The sequence below is a fragment of the Oryza sativa genome, chromosome 11 (assembly GCF_034140825.1).
Source record: "Oryza sativa Japonica Group chromosome 11, ASM3414082v1".
NCBI classification, from domain to species: Eukaryota; Viridiplantae; Streptophyta; class Magnoliopsida; order Poales; family Poaceae; genus Oryza; species Oryza sativa.
This window is the reverse complement of record NC_089045.1, coordinates 27,306,236-27,323,378: the sequence shown is the minus strand read 5'-3', so window position 1 is coordinate 27,323,378 and position 17,143 is coordinate 27,306,236. Positions and strand designations below refer to the sequence as shown.

The following is a 17,143-nucleotide window of genomic DNA, read 5'->3' as shown; positions in this document are numbered from 1 at the left end:
TATTGCAGTCTGGTCAAGCGTGTCACGCTGCATGCAGTGCGGCACGGCGCGTCCCTTTATCCGGTCTGTGACCAGTCACAGACCGGTCAGATCACGGGTTAGGTGGCGACTGGCGGTCTGACGCACGCCATGCCCCATCCCGTCAAGACGAAAGCCTCTAGTCACTCGTCTCAAGCCGGCGTTAAGCGTGTTATCTCTTAGAGATGACACGTTAGACCCGGTCGATATATGCCAGGCTTCATCTTAACCATTACAGGCAAGATGTTGTGTGAAGAAGGGCAAACATGCACGTTGCCAAGATTACACGCGGTGGACAAGAATGACCGATTTGTGACCGGTCTGACACTTACCATATCGTCAGCGCACAGCCATGTTCCCACGACGCGCTCACCCCCGGCGGAAGTGGAGGTAGGTGTGGGCTGTCCCATCGGAGCGTCATTCGGACAGCAACCGTGCTGATCTCCGCCCATTCAAGAGAAAAAGAACAGTCCAGTTTGGAAAGAGAAGGGTGCATGTGGTATCCCCTTGAAGTATAAAAGGAGGACCTTGCCCATAGAGAGGGGGTTGATTCTTTCCCAGATTATGAGCTTAGAACGGGGGTGAAGTCAGCTCACACTTGTAGCTCATTCATACGCAGATCCACCAAAACACAGGAGTAGGGTATTACGCTTCTCAGCGGCCCGAACCTGTATAGATCGTCGGTGTCTCGTGTTTTCTGGCTGGCATACGATATTTCCACATACAGAGAGAGTGAGAGCTTGAGATTTCACCCTAAGCCCCCGGCCGAACTGGCAAAGGGGGGCCTGCGCGGTCTCCCGGTGAGGAGCCACGAGCTCCGTCAGGTGTGTTCGAAGGTACATAGGTAATGGTTAGAAACTCTTCCTCCGAGTATGCGAAACAGAGCTACTCATTAACTCATAATTAATTGTATAATCAATTAAGTATTAGCTTAAAAAATTAAAAATATAATTTTTAAACAAAATTTTCTATTATTTTTTTTAAGAAAAAAAATATCGTTTAGCAGTTTGGAAACCATACACACGAAAAATGAATAGAAGTTAGGAAAGGGTAGAACCGAACTTGCTATAGCTACTGCTGTTTACGATACATATAGGTTTGTGCACGAACGGCTGGGCCTTGCAGGTTAGGGGAGCCCTAATGGACGATCAATATATCGTGTCTCTTTACCGGTGCGCGATCAATTCTAACCCCTTCTAGTCTCTCCTCTCTAACTACTGCATGTATATAGGGCGGCGGACGGCGCATCGCTCTCGCGTTTTCCCTTTTTTTTCGGTTTCTCTTTTCTTTCCTGTGAGCGCCCCGCTTTTTCCTTTTTTTTTTTGTTTTTTCTGTTTTTCTACCGTACCTTTCGTTTTGTTTTTTTCTTTTCGTATCTTTTTCTGTTTTTAATACATATGTATACAAACTTTATATACGTACAAATACAAACTTTATATACGTGTATTTTTAGGTTTTTATATGTACGTATACCAATTTTGTATACATGTATACAAAGTTTGTATACACATATATAAAGTTTGTATACACATATATAAAGTTTGTATATGTGTATTTTTGGGTTTTTATACGTATGTATACCAATTTTATATACACGTATACAAAGTTTATATACACATATATAAAGTTCATATACGTGTTTTTTTTTAGGTTTTTATACGTACGTACAAATACAAATTTTATATACGCGTATACAAACTTTGCATCCCGTACGTACACATATATAAACTTTGTATACGCGTATGTAAAGTTTATATATATGCATATAAAATTTGTATACGTGCATATTAAAAAACCGAAAAAACTGAAAAAGATACAGAAAGGAAAAAAACAGAAAAAACATGCGAAAAAAAGAAAAGAAAACCGGACTAAAGAGATACGAAAAGAAAAAAAAACAGAAAAGAAGAAAACACTAAAAAATCAAAAAAAAAAAAGGAGAAACCGCGTGCTGCCCGCGCCCCCCTCTCCGCACACGACGCGTGTCCAGTCGCGCGGGGGAGGGCGCGCGCGGCTGATCGCTGATCAGCCCTTTCGTGCAGGTTATTCTTCGTTGATGCGTAGATAAAATAGATTGGGGGTGAACTCGATTAAATTACAGATTTCTATCCAAGAATTGAGTACACTGAACTCCAGCTAGGAATCGGATCAAGTCGGCAGGCTTGACTCCAATTCCAACCTAGCTAGCGCGCTGGAGCTACAAATAAAAGCAGCATGAATATATCTAGGTTTCTCACAAATCCAATCGATCCCACAACAATTAATTAATATTGCAGGGTGCCATCGTGACATCCTGATCCCGGAGAGATCGACTTGCATATTCTGCGACAGTTTGATCATGGCAAGCTCACCGGACCAACCCAACCAAGAGAAGGAGAAACCGCCGTCGCCGGCAATGGCTGGAGGCAAGAAGAAGAAGAAGACGACTGCAGGGAGGAAGGTGAGGATGACACAGGAGGAGATCGACAGCTACATCAATTATCAGACAATCAGGATGCCAGATGAAATATTCCCAATAGTAAGCAAGGAGAGGTTAGCATGCACGGACTTGTCTGATCACAAAGGCGACCTCCCTGTACCCATGGACCAGATCGACGATTACGTCGCCAAGATTTTTAGGGAGATAAACCAGATTGACGATCAGTTCATGAAGCATAGAGACGGGATCCTGAATCAGTACTACCGCAAAGGTTACGCGATGCGAAAGGCCACCGATGACGATGATGATGAGCAAGAAGAAGAAAAAAAAGAAGAAACATCGTGGACGCGGTTTTTCTGCACCTAGGTGCAGCAGCACCTAAGCTAAGAGACGTCGATCTGTGCAGTGATTCGTGCTGTATTTCCTGACTTTCCACGCAATACGCGTACCCTTTTGTACAGCTCGTAGTATCTAACCTGCAATGTACATGTACACAGCTAGGTGCCGGGCCCACCACATCTGCTGGTCAGGCAATGCATTGCTTTGCATGCTGTATTGCTGTAGCAATGGAGCCCACTGCACTGACATCTGCTACACCAGACCAGTGGAGAGAGGGAGAGCAGAAAGACTTTCTACGAGACTTTTTACTAGTACTAGGCCCTATTTTTTTTAATTTTTAATTTTTTCGTTACATCGAACTTTTCTACACGTAAATTTCCAACTTTTCTGTCACATTGTTTCAATTTCTTCAAACTTTCAATTTTGACGTGAAACTAAACACAGGCTTTGTTGTTTCCTCGTGAGATTTGATTCATCCTAAAATTTATTATCTTAGATAGGTTAAATCCCGTCATAGATATCTTTTGTGATGGAGGTAGTACAAGGCTATTGAAGAGGTTATTTGAATAGTTTAAGGATGATTATTTATTTGTATCCTTTAATTTGTAGAAGTCCATGGTTCCATGCAGGTAAAATATCACCAAAATGGTAGTAGCGCTGATAAAAGACAGGAGTACAGGATTGATGGAAGGGTCTGGTTTGGTTCCCAGCTCTTTCTTCAAATTTTTAACTTTTTCATCACATTAAAATTTTTTTACAAACACAAACTTTCAACTTTTCCGTCACATCATTTCAATTTCAATCAAACTTTCAATTTTGACGTAAACTAAACCCACCCAAGATTGGCAAGATGGATTCATGCAGGTTTGCTTTCATGGGGCGAAAGGCTAATATAGGCCGTGTTTAGTTTCCCTCTAATTTCCAACTTTCCATCACATCATATCACATCAAAAACTTTCTTACCCATATAAGTTTATAACTTTTTTTTCAAACTCCCAACTTTCTTTAAACTTTAAACTTTTTTTCAGCAACTAAACACACCCATAATGATTAATTCCGTGAGGTCTGCAGTTCTTAAATCTTACTAATTATTTCAGAGATGGACTTTTTGCAGTCAGGATGACTCCAATTTTTCAGCTAAAAAGAACACCTCTCCCTCTCTCCCTCTCTCTCTCTCTCACACACACACTCATACGGAGTACACAGCGAGGCGACAGCACGTCCTCTCTCCTGTCGTTTAATTCGAGCCAAAGAAAAACCAGAACACTTCTGCTCTGCTCTTGTAGGAGTACATACTACTCCTCTGCTCTGCTCTTGTAGTAGAAGAGAAAACCAATAAGACAAAAAAAGACAATTGATGACCCACTGAATTGTGGCAAACAAACTTATAGGAGTTTTACATAAAATTTGGGTGATAATTCAACCTCACAGCTATTTTAGTTAGTACTTTAAAACATACTCCCTCCGTCCCAAAAAAAAGACAAACCCTGGTTTCCGTGCCCAACGATTCACCGTCCGTCTTATTTAAAAAAATTATGAAAAAAATTAAAAAGACAAGTCACGCATAAAATATTAATCATGTTTTATCATCTAACAACAATGAAAATACAAATTATAAAAAAATTTCATATAAGATGAACTGTCAAAGTTAGACACGGAAACCGAGGGTTTGCCTTTCTTTTTGGACGGGGAGAGTACATGTGCATCCGAAGTGCAGAATATCTGATGGTATGAGAAAAAAAGTTCACCAAAATTGATTAGGGGTGTGTTTAGTTCCAAAGTTTTTTTCCAAACTTCCAACTTTTTCCATCACATCAACCTGTTATACACACAAACTTTCAATCACATCGTTTCAATTTTTAACCAAACTTTAACTTCGGCGTGAACTAAATACAGCCTAGATTCGAATGGTATCAATGAATCCATATGAACAAAGCACCGAAGTGTGGTGGAACAAGGAATGAACAAATCACATTACCAGAGCTCAAAGATCAAAAACAAATATAAAATCATGCTCGTCATCTCAGCATTTTTTTCCATGAATTCGTACCGTCTCTATCTCCCAAACTTCTTGGACAAACGAAATTTAGAGGACTCACATTGACTAAGGAAAAAAAAAAAGAAAACTTGACATCCATCTCCGTCTACAACACCTCAGGAGGAGAGACGAAAATGAATTTGAGAGAGAGATAGAGAGAGACTTCAACCAAGTATGAATGATGAGAGTATATTTCCATTACAACTGCATAAAGTTGCTATTGGCAATAAAAGAGGTGAATTTTCATTGCAGCAAATGATTTTTTTTATTTATCAAAAAGGGGGACAAATTCAATTGCAAGATGGAAAAGGAACCATGGATTCACGTCGAAAAAAAAGAACCATGAGGGATTTACCAGACTGCTTGGATCATTGAACCATTGTGGGGTATCAAATTTAGGTAAATTTGGGGGGAAAGAGAAAAGAGTAGGGAGATTATGGACTGAAGACAATTAAGATATTTCTTCCTCGTCCCTCAATCTACATTACAAATTCAAGCCCTCAGCCTGCTTCCGTGAAAGAGAGATGAGTGAAGTAGATGCATGCAAGAGGTGAGAGAAGTAGGAGGGTCTAGATACAGATGGAGAACAGATCGGGGAACACAAGATGACATTTGGGTAAGAAGATGCATTTTCTAGAGAAATTAGATTTGGAATATTTGTCCATCCTACTCGCGGAGAAGATTGCACTGATCTTGTTTCTTCTTTTTTTTCATCTCAAAAAAGTGCACTGATCTTGTTTCAAGATTCAATAGAAAAAGAAATGAACAAGCCAACTGGGAATCTCTTTCATTTAACAAAAACATTAAGAGAGAGAGGGTAAGGGAGAGAAATAGAGGTTTTTTCTCTCTCGAAAAAGTGCACTGATCTTGTTTCAAGAGAAAAAGAAACGAACAAGCCAACTAGAAATCTATTCTTTTAACAAGAACATTAAGAGAGAGAGGGGTAAGGGAGAGAAATAGAGGAAGGGAACACAACAGTTGAACAACAAGTCAACAACATATAAGTCTTCATGAACAAATTTTGGTTAAAATTGGAAGAATAAGAAGAAGTTCAAACAAATCTTCTAAAACAAAACTAAAAACTCTGAAGAAGATTTGGAAGAGGCAATATGCAACATTCTGGAAGAGGGCAGAGAGAGAGAACGGTAGAGAATGTGAACCCCTGAAACCAAGCATCCAAATATTTGACCACTAACTACACCCACCAGTGATCCTGGCGAAGATCATCCGGTTGCCGCACACCAACGAAATTTCTTTGGATGAATAAAAGATGTGATTAAAAGATGATTGAACAAGAAAGTTTCTTAGACTCTATTTAGATCGGACTAAAACTTTTAAATCCCTTTCACATCGGATGTTTGAACAATAATTATAAATATTAAACGTAAACTATTAATAAAACCTATCTATAATCTTGGACTAATTCGCGAGACGAATCTATTAAGCTTAATTAATCCATGATTAACCTATGTAATGTTACAGTAAACATTCTCTAATTATGGATTAATTAGGTTTAAAAAATTTGTCTCGCGAATTAGCTTTCATTTATATAATTAGTTTTGTAAGTAGTATATATTTAATACTCTAAATTAGTGTCTAAATACATAGACTAAAGTTAAATTACTGGATCCAAACATCACCTTAATAGTAGTACTACCCAACACAAATGGAAGACTGGAAGAGGGGCAGCTGTGCAGTATAAAGGAGTGGAGATGATGTGTGATCGGGCAGTGTGCTAATACGAAAGCAAGCAGTTGGAGCATGTGAGAGAGAGAGGGAGACTTATACGGTGGGACCCACCTTGTGTATTTCGATGGCACCTGCCGTAAATGGAGGTAAAGTGGATAGCAGATGGAATACTGCAGCTGGGTACTGCGTACGTGCGAATCTTAAAGCACATCGTGTGGTGTTCAGCCTAGGTGCTGATGCAGAAAAGACTTTCCCGAAACATCGTCTCCTGCAGATAATTCACAAGGAGAGGAGGAAGAAGCGTTAACCGATACAGCAGGCGATGAACAAGCTCGAGCTCCTAATCCTGGTCGGAGAAGGTTTCGGCCCGGCGTTTCCATCAAGGCAGGAAAAGTTAACAAGCTGAATTAGCCAAGAAGCGATGTGCTTAGCACTTTGCTGATGCAGAGATTGCAGCAGCCCAATTGTTTATCTTTTTTTTTTAAAAAAATAGTTAGCTGTCATAGTTATATATCTTTCTGTGTACTTAAGTTCTGTAAGACTGGAACTGATTCCATGAACCAGCTTAGTTGGTTCTACTAAGAGCCTATTTGGGGAAGCTTTTAGCAGCTACAGCTTTCATAGAATCTCTAGTTGCCAGAAGCTTCCTCAAACTGTCTAGCTTTTTACCTAGATTCTGAGAATCTGTAGTTGTAGAATCTAGAAAATGAACTAGAAGCCAAAAGCTGGGTTTCCCAGCTTCTCTAGATTCCCACCAGATTTTCACTAGCTAGTTTCTCAACAGCTGCTTCTCAGAATATTAAGCTCCCCCAAACAGGCCCTAAGTTTCATAGTGGTAGGCGCTCGAATAAATGTTTAATGCTTTAGAGTGGAAATTATTAATTATTAATAATGTTTAAGTTTCATTGTATATTTGTACTACAGCATAGCGAACCAGCATTATTCATTATTTCTTCATGCAATATGAGGGGAAATTTCTCATTGTTAACTTTGCTCATTTGTCCCATATATATTTGGTTGGCTTTGTAAAATGCCCCCACATTTTTTTTCTCTTTGGGGTATTATCTCACCTATGAAAGCCTCCCAAAGTCGAATTTATTTTGCTGACCTTTTGCTTGAACTGCAATAACCAACACGATGACAAAACTGGGATCGAAGAAAGGGATGTCCCCTTTTACCTTTTTCAATCGAATTCATAAGAATAGTTGTGGGATCGAAGAAAGGGATGTCTCCTTTTACCTTTTTCATTCGAATTCATTAGAATAGTTGTTAATTCATAAGAATAGTTGTGAAAATTTAGTAGAAAAAATTGATAATACAGAGTAGAATGATACCTACTTCAAACATAATCTAGGGAAATAAATTTGGGTATGAATATATATATTCATACTTTAAATTTGTCTCTTTCTTGATGTATGAGTTGAATTTAGGCTTAAGATATTGCGGAGTAATACATGTATGTCGTCGAAATGTTGTAAACAATTTCATAACTATTTAGGTGTTTGAGTAAATACAAGTATTTCCCCACAGATCCTCTCGTCCTAACATAACATAAAGAAATCAACAAGTATGTACAATAACCAACTACCGATAAAAAAATAAGAGTAAATTTCACTTTGGACTATGTTTTATTACCCATGTTTCACTTCAGATCACTATTTATTAATCAATATTTTCAGTTTGGACCGAGTAATCTTAGCTTTGTTTCACTTTGGACCATCTCGACTCTCTTATCAAGCGTATGAACGATCTAGAGTATGTCAGTTCCCACCTATCAATAAACTCTCACGGTCATATGCAATATCATTTCTTTGGTATATGACAAGTTAGAGGTAGATGGATAAAAAAAGTTAATGGTGATCCAAAGTGATATGGACGCAACTCAGAATCGGGCGCCCGATGGGGAGGGGGGAAAATCGGGCGCTGACGTCAGCATGACACATGCATAAAAAACCACTTTAAACTATTTATTTTCTTAAGTAATTTATCTAAATCATGATCCGATTGCACCATTAAATTCGTTGCAATTAAATCTTTAAAACAAGACCACACATGGATATAATCCAACGAAAAAATTTTAGCTTATTATTAATTTTTTTTTAAATGTTGCACGATGTTCCACCAAGTATATCGGAATTGTTTCACTGAGTAGATAGAAAATGTTCCAATCGTTTAAATTGGGTGTTGTTTCAACTTATATAAAAATAATGTTTCGGCAAATAGCGAAAGAATGTTTCAGTTCACTGCAACATTTGATCCATACATAGTGAAACATTTTTTATGAAAAAAAATGAAACGGATTTTCTTAGTAGAGAGTTTTCCAAAATATGTAGGTGATTTATTGCAAAAGAATGTTTCAACTCACTGCAACATTATATTCCGATTTTGCTCTCTCCCCCGAGCGACCGAGGGAGGATTCCCGAAGTGACACAAAGGTAAAAATATCAATGCAAAATGAAAACATTGGATAAAGGATGATCTAATCTAAAATAAAACATTGGTAATAAAATATGACTCAAAGCGAAATGTACTTTAAAAAAACAATTATAATTTGCTCCTTCTCCTCCCTGTGGCTTCTTCTTGCTGTGGCCAGGACACGCGAGCAACAAAGATAAAAATACCGATCCAACGTGAAAACATTGGATGAAGGATGATCTAATCTAAAATTATACATTGGTAATAAAATATGACCCAAAGTAAAATACACTGAGCTCTGTTGAATTTGCTCCTTCTCCTCCTCCCTGTGGCTTCTTCTTACTGCGGCCAGGACACGCAAGCAGGTCGGCGCCGGCCTCGTACTCGACGTACCCTCCCTGCTCGTACTGCGTCCTCACAGCCTCCGTCACCGCGCGGATCCCCCTCTCCCACTCCGCCGCCAGCGCGTCGATCCCCTCCTCCTCCTTGGTGAGGCCCCTCACGTGCTCCAGCGGCGGCGGGTCGAACGACATGAGCAGGTTGATCTGCGGCGGCGACATCCTCACCATCTTCTTCCTCCCCTCGTCTCCGGCCACCGCCGCCGCCGTCGCTTCTCCCCTGTTGTTGTTGTTGCTGCTGTTCTTCTTCTTCTTCTCCGGCGAGGATCCCGAGGACGATGACGGCGCGTCCACGGCTGCGGCTGCTGTCTCTTTCCCTTTGTCCGGCGAGCTCGCCATGATAGTCACCTCCGATGCCTCCTGCTCCTAGCCTGCAATGCAAAGATCCGTTTCTCCAACCCGAGTCCTACTAGGCTTCAAGTATAGTAGATTGGTAGAGTTGTGATACTCCACGTACTCCATTTTTTGAATTCAAATATGTGGCTGACTTATCTACTGAGTTCTACCAAACAGATACAGATGGAAACTAATCCTATCCTACCATAACAAACCGGATACAATACGATCTTATCCATATAGTCTAACATGATTTGCTAATTCACATAGATTCATCAGATGGTAATTAGCTGAATTCTTCGTACACTAACTACAATTCCGGCAAGGATAGGATAAATCTTTCTTATATAATGCAAGTAGAGCCCGATTGCTATTTGGCTCAGTTGGTGTGGTACTATGGGCTATAAACATGCATTAATATTCATCTATTTTCTTCGACCCAATCAATTTTACAACTCAAACAAACAGGCCCTAACATCTTGAGGAAATGTAACTCTTCGTGCACGAAGAATTGTAGTGAGCATGTTTCCTTTGTGAATAATTTCAGTGTAATTTTAGGGTCCCTTGTACCTGTTATATGTTAGCTGTTATGTTCTATATTGTAATCGAGTTCTAGTTCGATCCTAATCTGTCATGTTCTCTGTATTGTAAAATGAGAATTTCTTCTATATTGAATTACTCACCCGATTTATCACAGCATTGTAATATCATGAGGAATCAGCAGCATTGTTAAGCTGAACACAAAAAGGTTGTTCACTTATGTAAAATGCAAAAGGATGTACCTGACGGACTCCACAAACGGGAGCAGCAACTTGTATTTTGGTACCACATTTTTGTCTTGTCTTGACTCTTGTCTCAGCCCTTCTACAACAGGCCAGACCATAGGATTCAGCGAATTTCTTCAGACATGGAGAAAAAAGGGTAAAAAGGGTTCCTGAACATTATAGCCTGAAAATGTAGCAGGGCTATAAGAAAGTATATGACCGATATTGTTCTTATCTGGAAACAACCAATCACAACATCTTTCAGGAAGGCAGTACAATGGCAAGAACCAGCTAAGTTGCTTGTGAAGGAGAATAGAATGGTAACTCTTTCTTTTCTTTTTCAAAGACTCAATAGAAAGCAGTAAAACCAGCCCATATATCCTTCAGAAAAAGCAACCAGTACAGGTTGTTGCAAGCTGAGGCGACCAGTACACTGGATATCTGGATCATTGTCCACGGATGAACTTTGGACATGCATGGATCTCTGTATTTTCAGGTTTGAGCTTCCTGAATGATCGTTTAAGCCGATCGTGATCATACTCGAGATCATTCAGAAATCTCAGCCGAAGCACCTCTGCCTCCCAGCCCTGTTCATCTCCAAGTGTCATCAGTTTTCCTCCCCTAATGTACAGCTTCTTAACACCCTTCGGTGTAACCCACTGAGCGAAATCCGTCAGCGGGAAGCATCGGAGATCTAGCTTCTTCAGATTTGGAGGAAGCGCAAACTTCATTTTGTCGATCGGTTTTTGATGCGACGATGCTTCAATTTTCCCTTTGCTATCAGAAGCCAGCACACCCCATCTGATCTTGAGCGATTCGAGCGCCCTGAACTCGCCCAATTTCATGAACTCATCATCTGTCGGAACAGCCATTGTGCCAATCACAATGCCAAGCTTCCTGAGCTTGTTCAGCTTGGTGAGCTCATTGAGATGGCAGGGCTCTCTTCTGCTTGGATTTGCAACCACAAATCCCTTGAGGACCTCGAGCCGTGTGAGCCGGCCAATCCCTTTAGGCATTCCGACGAGCAGGTGGCACTCAGACAAGTCGAGATACCCCAATCGATCCAGCCTTGTGATCCCTTGCCCCAATTCCTCCAGATTATGGCATGCCCGGAGATCCAGCACGGTGAGCTCACGCAGCCTGCCGATCGAATCGGGCAGGGACTCGATTCTTGAGATTCCCCTGAAGCTGATGTACCTGAGATTCTTGCAGCTCTCCATGTCCGCGAGGTGTTCGACGCCGCTGAGCTCGATGTGGCTGTCCATGGGGTTGGCAATCTGCTCGAGGGGGCCGAACTCTCGCCACTGGCCGAGCTGCAGCGCGCGCAGCTCCTTCTTCCCGGCGAACCAGGCGTCGTCGAGCTCGAGGTATTTCTGGTCGATGTTGTAGATGGCTCTCGCCTCGGCGCTGAACCCCGAGGACATCCTGCCGGCGTTCAGGCACGCGCGGCGCGCGAGGGTGAAGTCGTTGCCGGAGTCGAGGTCGAGGAAGGCGGTGCGTTTGGCCACGCCGGTGAGGAGGTCGCGCATCCATGGCCGCACCGTGCAGCGGTGGACGGTGGCGCAGAGATGGCCCGGGATCGGGACGATGAGGCCCTTGGCGATGAGCTCGTCGAAGCGGCTCTTCCCCTCGGCGGCGGAGCGGACGAAGCCCTCGCCGAGCCACCAGTGGATGAGGAGGCGCTTCTTGATCACGGCGCACTCCGGGAACGCGGCGAGGGTGAGCACGCAGCCGCGGAGCCGCGCCTCGAAGCCGCCGATGGCGAGGCCGAGGTGCCGCATCTGCGGGCCGCGACGGATCTCCCCCATCCTCCTCGTCATCACCACGCCCGTGGCCGGCGCGGTCGACGGCGGTGGGGGACCACGGCGTTCGTCGCCGTCGCAGGGGAACCTGTAGACCTCGCGGATGCTGGCCTTGATGACCTCGATGTCGGCGTCCACGGCGAGGAGAGCCTCGTGTACCTGCTCCACGTCAAGCCCAACCTGCGCTTGCTGGAGCGCGTCGTCGATCTGCTCCTCGACAGGGTCGAAGCCGTAGAGGATGCTATTTTCGGCTTCGTCAATGCGGCGGAAGACGCGCTGGAGGTAGGACATCTCTCCTTGGACCTTCTCCAGCAGCGCGCGGGCCTCGACCCTAGCATCCTCTTCGGCGTCGCGCACATGCACTGGTAGACGACGGCGACTTGGAGCCGGCGCGTTGTCGAGGACGGTCCTGATGGTTGCTAGTCGGGCGAGGAGTGGGACGAGGATGTCCTCCTCGACGCCGCGGGCCGCGGGGTTACCACGCTCCTTGGACTGAGCGACAGACATGGCGCCGTGATCGGGACTGAATGACTGACTAGCCTCTTTGCGATCCGGATCCCCTACGTTAATCCCCTACACAAGGGTCTGTTCTGGGACAGGCTAAATCCAATTCCCCCTTCATTTTCAATTTAGGTGAAACTAAATTTGTTTAGCTAGACTTAATTAGCTCTAGGAGAAATGAAGTTGAAACTAAAGCTCTGCCAAAGAGACCCTAAATCTAAGTCTCTATTTACCCCTAAAAATTTGGAGAGTTTGATTGATCCATTCTTCACTCAGTAAATTGATAATCTCATCTCTATGCTCCCAATTGATAAAGCTCCTAGATCAGATGGTTTTAATGGCCTATTTGTTAAGAAATGTTGGCCTATAATTACACATGACTTTTAAAGGCTTGCTGCCCACTTTCATGCAGAATGCACTGATCTGCAATGCATCAACACATCCTACATTACTATTGTTCCTAAAAAGCTTTCTCCTCAAAAAGTAAATGATTATAGGGCCCATATCTTTGATGATTATAAGTTTGAAAATCTTAACAAAGCTGATGGCAGATACGATGCAAGGAGTGATCCTCAAGCTTGTTCATACAAACCAATATGGGTTTATTAAAGGCAGGACAATTCAAGATTGTTTAGCTTGGTCTTTTGAATACATTCATCAGTGCGAGCAGTCCAAGAGAGAGATAATTCTTCTTAAGCTTGATTTTGAGAAAGCTTTTGACACCATAGAGCTTCTTCTGCTTGTGTTGCTTATCAGATATATCGGCTCTTGCTTCGATTGCTTTTGCTTTCTAGATAGGGTTTCTATATCAATCACTCTGAATAGTATCTATCGGCTAGTTTAAATCTATTAGACATATTATTAACCTTGAATTGTCTCGGTTAGGTCCGATCTTGTAGGTTATCGTGTGTTAATTAGATTTATTCAAGCCAATAAGTTATTATCATAGTTTCATCAGAGTTTCAGTCCATGAGGTAATGGTATCTACTTATCATAATATGAAATATTTTATTGATTGGTTTACAAAATTTAGTATAATCGGCTAGTTGCTGTTTTTATTATCTTCAATGTTACACTGTCTCGGTTAGGCCCAATCTATCAAGATTGTGGGTAATAGCTACAAATTATTACCGATTATATTCTGGTTTACTAGAATTGATTTTAGTTTATTCACTAATAATGAACAATGATAAGTTCTAATTAATATCTAAATACATTAGCCTACATCTGGAAATCATATATACTTGTTAAATCTAGGTTTTATTGTTGTTGAATCTCATATTGTCTCAGTTGGGTCTGCTCTACAAAGATTGATTATAACAAGATTTAGGTTTAGCGTGCATATATATCTATATGTATGTATGTATGTATCTCATCATCATCATCATCATCATCATCATCATCATCATCATCATCATCATCATCCATATTACGGCCGATGCTATTTATTTCCATTGGTTGTTGCCGATAGACCAGCAATCACTATCGGCATTCTCTCAGTATACGATTTCGTATCGGCTTCAAAGCCAATTGGCCCAAGGACTAATATTTCCTTTATAACCTTGGTAGTTGTAGGATCAAACTAACTGACACGCTCTGAACCCAATTTGATAGTACCTGCACTAGAGAAACCAAATATCTCAGGCCTTGATGTCTGCAACATTTTTTGCGTCAACAGATAGGAACCTTTGTTAGGAAATAGAGCATACTCGATCATGCATCACTTTGAACGTCCATTTCCATTCCATCTGTCCTGTTGTGGTGGCGCTTCCGTCCGTCATAAGATGAGCATGTTAGCGGGGGTTGTGTGCATGGGATAATGGATCTATCTTTTCTCTCGCCCTTTGCTTCTCCAATCCAAAGACGTGGATGGAGTTGAGTGCAACCAGGACGTTGCACTCTGGTTTCTTCCATATCGTGTTCTTTTGGTTGCAAACGCGTGGTGTGACTTGTTATTTTTTTCTCATTATAGCATCTTAGGGCTATGGTCTTGTAACTATTTCTTTATGTTATATCAATATGAAACCTCACACTCTACAATATTAATATAAAATCTCACACTATTTTATATGGTTCGTTTCAAAAAAAAATGGTTAACATGAGGCTTAAGTTGTAATTTTAATCATAAATAATACGATGGTGCTAAGAGATAAAAAATTAAATATATAATTTAAAAGTTACGACTGTTCAAAAATTTATTGTTACAAATATATTCTAACTCAACTACTGAAAGAGAATAATGGGGGAGAAAAGGAGAATGTGTGAAGCGGAGGAGAGGCCAGAAGGTCAGGACCCACAAGGAAACGTGCATGCGTGACGCGCCGTGATGGGACTGTGGAATAGGTGGCTTGCACCCAGTAGTTGCACCACGTGGACCTGCTTTTATAAAATCTAATACAACGATTTGGAATATTCTTTATATATAATTTAACTATGCGTGCATGTGAAGTAATCTATGATAATATGATCTGTATCAGCTCCTTTTTATAAATTTTCATTTGGATGACATAACAAATGTGATGAGACAAAGTTAAAATATGGTCAATATGGGTGATGAACTGTTAATTTAATTGCGGGGGAACACAACAATTCAAACATATTAAAGATGTATAATAGATTGACTATGAGATAGTCTTCAATTTTTTCTGAAACTTATATATTTAATGTATATATTTTGGAGTAATGTATAATTAGTTTTAACATGAGAGTCCTTGTTCTTTTCTCATGAAGATATAGATTTTACCTCGGTTTTCGTTAGCACGCTTTTCAAATTACTATACGGTACGTTCTGTGTGAAAGCTTTCTATATAGTTGTTTTAAAATATCAAATATATCAATTTGTCAAGTTTAAAATAATTAAAACTTAATTAATCATATGCTAATAGGTTTTTTTACGTGCGCTAACTTAATCTTCATCTTCATGAGATTCAAACACCACCTTAACACTGCTTAGCTATAAATACACATGGAGAAAAAGAAAATGTGAAGTGTACTGTGTTAGTTTTATGTAAAAATTAGCTAGGATATTATTTATTAATTAGTTCTACATGGATCAGCATATTAGTTCTAGAATTTGAGTTTATACTTAGAGCAAGTATAATAGCAGGCTATAAGCCAGCTATAATAACATATCAGGAATAAAAGGGAAGAGAGAGAAGAAAACAGACTATAAATTTATAGCCAGCTGCAATCTGGACTCAAGAGGTTGTGTGTCTATGAAATATGTGACCGGGTATTAATGGTGTAGTATATTTTCATAGGTAATGACTATTATATCAATGGTTTAACTAGATTAGCTATATATGTTTTGAAGCTAACATTTAGCTATATTATTAAACTTACTCTTAGCCGTTAGCTCGGCCATTAAACCTAAACAAATAAAAGTCACCTTAACATTTGTTTTTTTTTCTTGAGGACGTTCGCTGGAGAACCAGCAGCGCACGTCGCTGGAGAGCCAGCTAGCTGTGCCTCGTGGGAACAAGCTGGCCGGGCGTTTCGTTCTATGGAGCCAGGCTATTATAGGCGATTAGTAAAATACCCTGCATTAATTACACCACATAATGGCGGGTGGTTAAAGTTTGATCTTCACAATTTACCAAAGCACTCGAGCTGATTATAAAATAAACACATCAGGTCAGTCCATCGATCCCGGATTCTAACAAAGATTTCCCAAAGACATTGAGGAAAAGTGACTCTTGTCCTAATTAATATATAAAATTACCCCCTTCGAGCTTCATTTTGTTTGGCAATATCTTCAGATCTTCTCCTCGACTCCTATATAAAATTGGCCGATATTGTTTTCAACCGATGCGCAACTCTAATTTTAGAAACCGAATTATCTCATCCAAATCCGCATCGAATCTATTGCAATCTCCGTATATCTTACCAATTTTTGTTGTTAACACCCTGCAGTCCAGTGCACACTACTCATTCTCCTATCGAAGTTTTCGTGACTTTGGACGAGGATTTGCGGATGTTACTCGGCAGCTGGGAGATCTGGATCTCCGGACAAATGAGATGCACAACATGCTAAACCAGCATGTCCAGGAAACCCACTCATGGCAGCAGCATACCAGTGAGGCTGTGACCAGATGACGGACATCAACGCCGCCATTCAGCAGTCAGGCTGACATGACGGTCTACTTCAGATCGCATGGATTCGATCCCCATCATGCACCCTAGCAAGAAGCTAGCTTGGGGGCTCTCTCCTCCACTAAGGTAACTTTTATCTTTCATTTTTTATTGAATCAGAAAAAGAAAAACGACAAAAGGTTGCAAAGCATAAAAATTACCAAAAAAGCTATCATATACGCGATAAGAATGTTTTAAGATTTCCCACTTGAAATGATTTGCTCTGTTATTATTTCTATCTAGTATTTATTCCCTTCGTTCCAATTTATAGGGCACCCTCTTTTTTTAAGGAAAAT

At 41.0% G+C, this 17,143-nt stretch overlaps 2 protein-coding genes across 2 annotated transcripts; both read right to left on the bottom strand.

The window, feature by feature from the left end:
- Window positions 1-8,942: 8,942 nt before the first annotated feature.
- LOC4351001 (uncharacterized) lies at window positions 8,943-10,606 on the bottom strand. Its single transcript, XM_015760110.3, has 2 exons — window positions 10,432-10,606; window positions 8,943-9,684 (listed from the first exon to the last, which is right to left on the bottom strand). Exon 2 carries the CDS (start codon window positions 9,650-9,652, stop codon window positions 9,167-9,169), a length of 486 nt encoding a protein of 161 aa, XP_015615596.2. The 5' UTR covers window positions 9,653-9,684; window positions 10,432-10,606; the 3' UTR covers window positions 8,943-9,166.
- A 23-nt stretch (window positions 10,607-10,629) lies between these two features.
- LOC136351147 (disease resistance RPP13-like protein 4) lies at window positions 10,630-12,752 on the bottom strand. The gene has a single exon (XM_066305753.1). The coding sequence runs from the start codon at window positions 12,720-12,722 to the stop codon at window positions 10,860-10,862; it is 1,863 nt and encodes a 620-aa protein (XP_066161850.1). The 5' UTR covers window positions 12,723-12,752; the 3' UTR covers window positions 10,630-10,859.
- Window positions 12,753-17,143: the final 4,391 nt, after the last annotated feature.

What these genes read in the sequence shown, in the direction of transcription:
- LOC4351001 (XM_015760110.3), bottom strand. Translation starts at nt 9,652, where the DNA reads ATGGCGAGCTCGCCGGACAAAGGGAAAGAGACAGCAGCCGCAGCCGTG.
- LOC136351147 (XM_066305753.1), bottom strand. Translation starts at nt 12,722, where the DNA reads ATGTCTGTCGCTCAGTCCAAGGAGCGTGGTAACCCCGCGGCCCGCGGC.